Raw genomic sequence first — 7,590 nt, forward strand, 5'->3', positions numbered from 1 at the left:
GTGGGGTGTTAGTAAATGCATGATAAATGAAAACATGAAAAAAATCGAATTGGGCAATTTGAACCTGAGAAAATATGACTTTCTTATGGGTCTATCATTCCTAGCCAAATATCTGGAGTTTTACCACTTGCTCACAAAGACTTCTTTAGACTTGCCACGTTAAGTATTCATTACAGAAAGTAGATGCTTGCTCTTAAAGGACTCTTTTCCTACAAATGATTGGAGAAAAATCTTCAGAGTTTGGGCACAGATATAGCTGTTTTCTAAGAATTTAATTTCCTTCTACAAGTGAATGTCTTCATCGGCCTTAAAATTGTACTCCATCTGCAAGATGGATCATTTGACTTCCTTGTTGGTCCTGGGGGACATGAACACAACCCACAGATCTACCAGTAGCTGACTTCCTGGTAAATGTTTACTTATAAATTAGCGTGGGTGATAATTTATTAAGGTAATAAACATAGATTACATTTAATGGCTTAAACATTATGTGTTATAAAGACAGTATTTTATGCTTAGTTGAAGCAAATGTATATAATTATTAATATGATACCCAGATATAACTCTGAAATTGTGAATTAGAGAGATTTGGAACAAAATCAAACCAAGTATTACAGTGCATCAGCACACTTTTCTTAAGGGTTTTGGAGAGATTTCACAATAGCAACACAATATCATAAAATTCACCCATACTCTGTATTAGGAATTTATTTGTTAGATTTTCTTCTTCCCCCATTCTCTTCTTCCTCCATAAATTGACTCATTCTATCTCTGAAGAATATCACTTCTCTCTTGACAAGCCTGCTGGCATCAGAACTTCAGCTTCTGGAGCTGAGGTGAGTAATCTGTCAGCAGGGACACCATGACAGCCTAGGATGACATGACAAAGAAAGAGAAAGAAGTGAAAAAAAAAATTAGCAATCTTCTGTATAGGGATCTAGAGATGGGGAACTAGTCTGTAGTTTTTGAAACCCTATGGTTAAATTGGGAGTCCTGGTATGGCACTATAGAATAAGTATTGGATTGCAAGGTCGGTTTGAACTGCAAGGTCAGCAGGTCAAAATTAACAGCTGCTCCTTGGAAACCCTATACAGGGTCACTATGAGTTGGAACTGACTCGATGGCATTTAACAACATCAAAATGGTTAAAATGTGTTTTCCCAAGGAAATGATAAGGGAGCCATTCTGAACTAACATTTACTTTTATTTTGATAAAGACAAATCAGGTTGACCTAAATAGATACAGAAACAAAGTGCTCATTTCAGCCTCATTCCAAGATTATTTGGTGGGAGATTGGCAGCCTGGTCAGATTTTCTAGTCATAAGCTAAACTTAGATAATGGCTGTTTGTTCCCCCAGTTCCTCATGTTTACACTCTGGTATGGTTACTTAAAACCTAGATAAGTTTATGATGAATTAGATGTAGAATAATCAAGGTACATCATTTGGGCTAATGAATAATGTCTGCACTCTGAATCTGGGCCTTCCTGAAATAGACTAACCTCATAACCAAAAGTAGATTCCCCTTAGTCTATCAGCCACAAATGGTTATTTTTAATGTTACTCTTCCAAACTTACACAATAATGGCAATAACAATAATACCAGAACTAAAGATGAGAGGTATTTTTTGAGTGCTTACTATGTACCAGGCAATGTACTAAGTGTCTTACCATATACCAGTCAGTCAAGAAATAGTCCCAGTCACTGTGCTAGGTACCTACTATTATTAGGGGAGTAGTGAACTGGGAGAAATGTTCATGCGTTATCTCAGTGCAACAGTCTTCAAAAGTTGCTTATATTATTATCCTTTATAGATAAGGACACCCACCCTTCGAATGTCATATACTACAGAACTGTATTTGAGTATAGGTTTCTCTCACTCCATTCTTAAGAGGTAGTAGGTTTCTTGCCTCTCAGATACTTGTTCTTACTTTTCAACCATACTTGTGGTATGGTTTAATATGCTGCCCCCATAGTTCACCATTTTGTAATCAGTGTATTGTAAATCCTAGCCTCTGTGTTTCTGGGTATAGTCCCATTTTGGAGTGAGTTGTCTGTTATATTAATAAAACAGTATCAAGGTTAAAAAAAAAAAACAGTATCAAGGTAGGATACACGCATGTGCGTGTGTGTGTGTGTTATTTGGGATTTGCCAACCTCCACAACCATGCAAGCCATTTCTTTGATGATCAGTGAATTCTGTGAGACATTTCAGTGAATTGTGGAATCCTGGGACATGGGAGAGAATACTGAGGGGAGGAGTAGTGGTTGATATCAAGGATTATGAAGAAGGAATACACTTTAGGAGTGTCTGACATTTGGGATGTCTTTAACTTCTTAAGGTAGGATATATCTTACTAGAGGATGTGACTCAAGTTGTCTCCCTTAGTTTCCTTGGGGGTGAGGTCTGCAAATCAGCTGTCATCTTTGATATTTGTGGTAAAACAAGAACTAGCTTCCTGCTTTTAGCTGTTCCCTTATTAGCAAACTACCAGCTTCCTCCTTAATAAAGACTGGGATCCCGAAGCTGGCTAGGACCAGGTTTGACCACCTAACATATGCATTAATGACCAATGTGTCCTTGGTCTGACATTCTGTCATCATGAGGCTGAAAACACACCTCCATCAACTCCATGGGCATAGGCAAAACTCCATAGTTGTGATCTCCCTTCCCAACTGAGAATGCACAGAATACAAGTGCTGAATCATGCTGATGAACACAATCAGATGCCAGCTACCACCCTAAAATACTCCTGGCCTAGGACTTATGGAGCCATCTTAGTGACATGAGTCCACTGAGCACCTTCTTCTTTTGCCTTTGGCTTTGTCAAAAATGAAATATAAAGCATAAGTATCGATATCCTAGGCATTAATGACCTGAGATGGACTGCTATTGACCATTTTGAATCTGAGAATCATATGGTTTAGTATGCCACAAATGGCAAATTAAAGAGGAATGGCATGACATCCATCATCAAAAATAATATTTCAAAGAACAACAAGGAAGCTGTAAGCCACCGCATAACATGAATGAACCTTGAGGACATTATGCTTGAGTGAAATTAGTCACAAAAGGAGAAATATTGCATAGGACCATTATTGTAAAAGATTAAGTAAAAGAACCCACCCTAAAAGGGAAAAAAATTATATACATATTTGCTGATCACCGGGATGTATGAGATGAGTGGAGGGGAGGGATAGAGGGGAAGATAGAGTACAGGGTAGGGAATAGACACAGGATAGCTTGGGTGCTGTGTCAGGTGCTGGGGTGGAGGGTGGCAATATACATGAAAAGAGAGGGGAATGGAAGAACAAGGTGGATGGGAGAACAGTTAGGCAGGTTTGCATGGGCTAAGTGGGTCAGAGGTAAATGATGATGTATGCACAACCTTGGAAGAGCAGGGCTCTCAGATACAGGGATTGAGGCATCGTTTGAATGGATAAAAGAGAGGAATAATGTTAAGATGCTTGGCTGTCTTTTTGAGTCTTAGTTTCCCTTGCCTACCATTGTAAAATAGATGCTTTGAGAAGGAGAGAAAGGAACAGCCAGAAACATCACAACAGAAAGCTTGTAAGTCTGTCTTCAGCCTATAACTGATTGAAATACCTTAAAGGGCTAGAAGTTGCCCAGTGAAAGGCTTCCTGTGGAGCCTTTGCATTGCATAAGACCATAGGTGGAATCCTGAACCCCATCCAGAATTGTCTGAGGTAGGAAATTTCCATCTCGAAAGGACAAGTAGATCAGCCTGGAGCGGTTAGAAGAACAGAAGATACTTCGTGATAGACAGACCAGCAGGAAAAATCAAAAACAATAATGGCAGTCTAATTGACTATTACAAGAACAAGCAAACTGTTCACCCAGGAGCCATCAAGGCAAGTGGTCAAGTCCCCTCAGGACAAACCCTCTTCCAAGACTAAGACTCAAGGGGAATACAACTAGAGAGTAGACACTTGGATGAAGAGAAAGGCAATGTAAAATAAAACTGAGGTCAGCATGTAATGGTCAAGGCAAATGAAGGCACAAGAGTTGAAGGCACAAGAGGTGGCAAATAAAATCAGAAAAATACTATTACATACACAATCCTGCAGTAACAGTAAGACAGCAACTTACATGTGGATGCATAGATAGACATGCAAGCTGAATAGGTATGAGAAGGGGCATGGAACTATAACCACTAATTATATATATAAGTCTGGAATACGATATTTCTGTATATGTATTTGAGTCCTGGTATGGTGCTATAATGGAGCTCTGGTAGCATAGTGGTTATGAATCAGGCTGCGAGCCGCAAGGTCAGCAGTTCGAAACTACCAGAGGTTCCGTGGGAGAAAGATGAGGCGGTCTGCTCCTGTAAAGATTTATAGCCTCGGAAACCCTGTGTTGGGTCGCTATGAGTCGGAACCGACTCCACGGCACATAACAACAACAACAACAATGTTGCTATAGATAAGCACTGGATTGCCAATCACAAAGTCAGCAGTTCAAACCGACCATACACTTCTTGGAAACCCAATACTCACTATGAGTCAGAACTGACTCAACAGCCTTTAACAACATGTATGTATCTATATGTGCTACAAATATATCTGTAAGTATAGGAGAGCATACAGGTGGCCAAATTAAGAATCCATAACCAGTGAGGGAATGAGTAACTGGGTTGAGTGCTAAGGACCAATATGTATACCATTAAGGTTAATTGGTATATATAGTCCACAAATACAATGTTCTGCATTCTATTTTGATGAGTAACAACTGGGGTCTTAAAAGATGTGGCCATCTAAGGTGTAGCTACTCCCCATCCAAAACAGAGTTCAGAAAATCCAAGACACATGGAAACAATTGATACAAAGGATGAATAGAACATGTAAACTCCAGCCTCCAAGACCCTGAGACCAGAACTAGATGGTGTCCATTAAAATATAAAGTCCAAGACAGAGTGGAATAAATGTGGAACAAAACTGAAAATGACAAAAAAGATCGGCCTTACTGGTCTGATAGAAACTGATGGAACCCCAGAGATTGATTTTATAATTTAACTTGCATTTTCAGAACAAAAAGAAAATGTAAAATATTATTAAAATAAAAGATGGAGGGATTTTAATGAGAAAAATACAAGAAGATGAGAGGAATACACAGTCACTGTACTAAAAGAAAATGGCCTATATTCAACCATTTCAAATGATACTGGAGGAAGAAGTCCAAGGTGAACTAAAGGCATAGAAAGAATACGGTTCCATGATTTGATGGAATGCAAACTGAAAAATTTCAACAAACCAATGTAGCACTCACTCATCTATGCTAAGAAATTTGGAAGACAGCTACATAGCCAGCTGATTGGTACCCATTCCAAAGAGAGGTGACAACATCATTAACATCACAAATAAATAAAATGTTGCTAAAAATAATTTTAAAACTATTGACAGGGTTCAAGCCAGATTCAGACAAGAATATGGAATGAGGTATATCATTGCTGATGTTCAATGAATATTGGCTGAACGCAGAGAATACCAGTAAAATGTTTACCTGTGCTTTATTGACTATGCAAAGGCGTTTGACTATGTGGATCATGACAAGCTATGAATAATATCGGGAAAAATTAGATATTCCAGAACACTTAATTGTGCTCATGAGGAACCTGTACATAGAAAAAGAGGCAGTCATTCAAACAGAAAAAGGTGATGCTGAATGATTTAAAATCAGGAAAGGTGTACGCCAGGATTGCATTCTATCATCATATTTATTCAATCTGTATACTAGGCACATTATCTGAGAAGTTGGATTATATGAAGAACATGGCATCAGGATTGGAAGAAGACACATTAATAACCTGCAATACACTGATGATACAACCTTGTTTGCTGAAAATGAAAAGGAGCTAAAATACTTACTGATGAAGATCAAAATCAGTACTGGTTGTACCTCAATGCAGAGTAAACAAAAACCCTCACCACTGGACCAGTAGGTAACATTATGATAAATGGAAAGAATATTGAAGTCGTCATTTTGCTCATCTCCACTATCAACATTCATGGAAGTAGCAGTCATGAAATCAAACAATGTTGCACTGGGCAAATCTGCTGCACAAGATCTCTTTAAAGGATTCAGGAACAAAGATGTCAGTTTGAAGACTAAGGTGTGCCTGACTCAAGCCATGGTATTTTCAAATACTCTCATATGCATGTGAAAGTTAGACAATGAATAAGAAGACCTTAGAAGAATTGATGCATTTGAGCTATGGTGTTAGAGAAGAATATTAAAAGTAACATGGAATGCCAGAAGAACAAACAAATCTGTGTTGGAACACGAACAGTCAAAATATTCCTTAGAAGTCAGGATGGCAATACTTCATCTCTTATAATTTGGACATATTTTCAGAAGTGACCAGTCCCTGGAGAAGGACTTCATGCTTGGTAAAGTAGAAAGTCAGAAAAAAAAAAGAGGAAGACCCCCAGTGAGATGGATTGCTCAGTGGCAGCAGCAATGGGCTCAAAAGTAACAACAAAGCATTGTGAGGATGGTGCCAGAGAGGAAAGTTGTGTCTAGAGAGACTAAGAGTTAGAACCAACTCAATGGCACCTAACAACAAAAACAATAAGGTGGACTATGGTATTTTCAATGATCTCACATGCATGCTAAAACTGGACAATGAATAACAAAGACCAAAGAGGAGTTAATGCCTCTGAATTATGGTGTTGGCAAAGAATATTGAATATACCATGAACTGTCAGAAGAACAAACAAATCTGTCTTGGAGGAAGAACAATCAGAGAGCTCCTTAGAAGAGAGGATTGTAAGTCTTTGTCTCATATACTTTGGACATTTTTTCAGGAGGGATGTGTCTCAGGCTTGGAGGGTCAACAAAAAAGAGGAAGACTCAATGAGATGGATTGACACGTGGCTGCAACAATGGGCTGAAACATGGTGTCTTAGTTTTCTAAAGCTGCTATAGCATAAATAACACAAGTGAATGGCTTTAATAACTGGAAATTTACACTGTCACAGTTGGAGGTCAGAAACCCAAATTCAGAGTGCCAGCTGTAGGGTAAGGCTTTCTCTTTGTCAGCTCTGGGGAAAGGTCCCTATCTCCTTTCAGCATTTGAAATACGGTCCCTGTATTCCTTGGAGATTTCCATACATCTTGGTATCAATCTTCCCCTGGATCTAAGAGCTTCACAGTATAGGGACATCAGGTCCAAAGAATGCACTCCACTTCCAGCTCTTCTATCTTGGCTGTAGTTGTTGTTGTTGTTATGTGCCGTGGAGTCGGTTCCGACTCATAGCGACCCTGTACAGAGTTTCCGAGGCTGTAAATCTTTATGGGAGCAGAATGCCTCATCTTTCTCCTGCGGAACCACTGGTAGTTTCGAACTGCTGACCTTGAGGTTGGCAGTCTGACTCATAACCACTATGCTACCAGAGTGATCTTCCATTGCATAGGGAGTCATGATCAGTATCCAAACAGGAATAGCTGAGCTTGAGCCATTTTGGGTCACGCTCTGGTAGCGTAGTGGTTACGAATCAGGCTGCGAACCTTAAGGTCAGCGGTTCGAAACTACCAGCCGCTCCGCGGGAGAAAGATGAGGCTTTCT

The 7,590-nt window shown here is 39.3% G+C and overlaps 1 protein-coding gene across 1 annotated transcript in view; it reads right to left on the bottom strand.

The window, feature by feature from the left end:
* Positions 1-422: 422 nt before the first annotated feature.
* Positions 423-7,590, bottom strand: part of OTC (ornithine carbamoyltransferase) — a 138,625-nt gene continuing 131,457 nt past the window's right edge. Inside the window, exon 10 of the mRNA XM_006864278.1 lies at positions 423-870. Coding sequence (XP_006864340.1) covers positions 811-870 — 60 coding nt within the window. The 3' untranslated portion in view covers positions 423-810. The remainder of the gene's footprint in view (positions 871-7,590) is intronic.

The sequence above is a fragment of the Chrysochloris asiatica genome, unplaced genomic scaffold (assembly GCF_000296735.1).
Source record: "Chrysochloris asiatica unplaced genomic scaffold, ChrAsi1.0 scaffold00062, whole genome shotgun sequence".
Lineage (NCBI taxonomy): Eukaryota > Metazoa > Chordata > Mammalia > Afrosoricida > Chrysochloridae > Chrysochloris > Chrysochloris asiatica.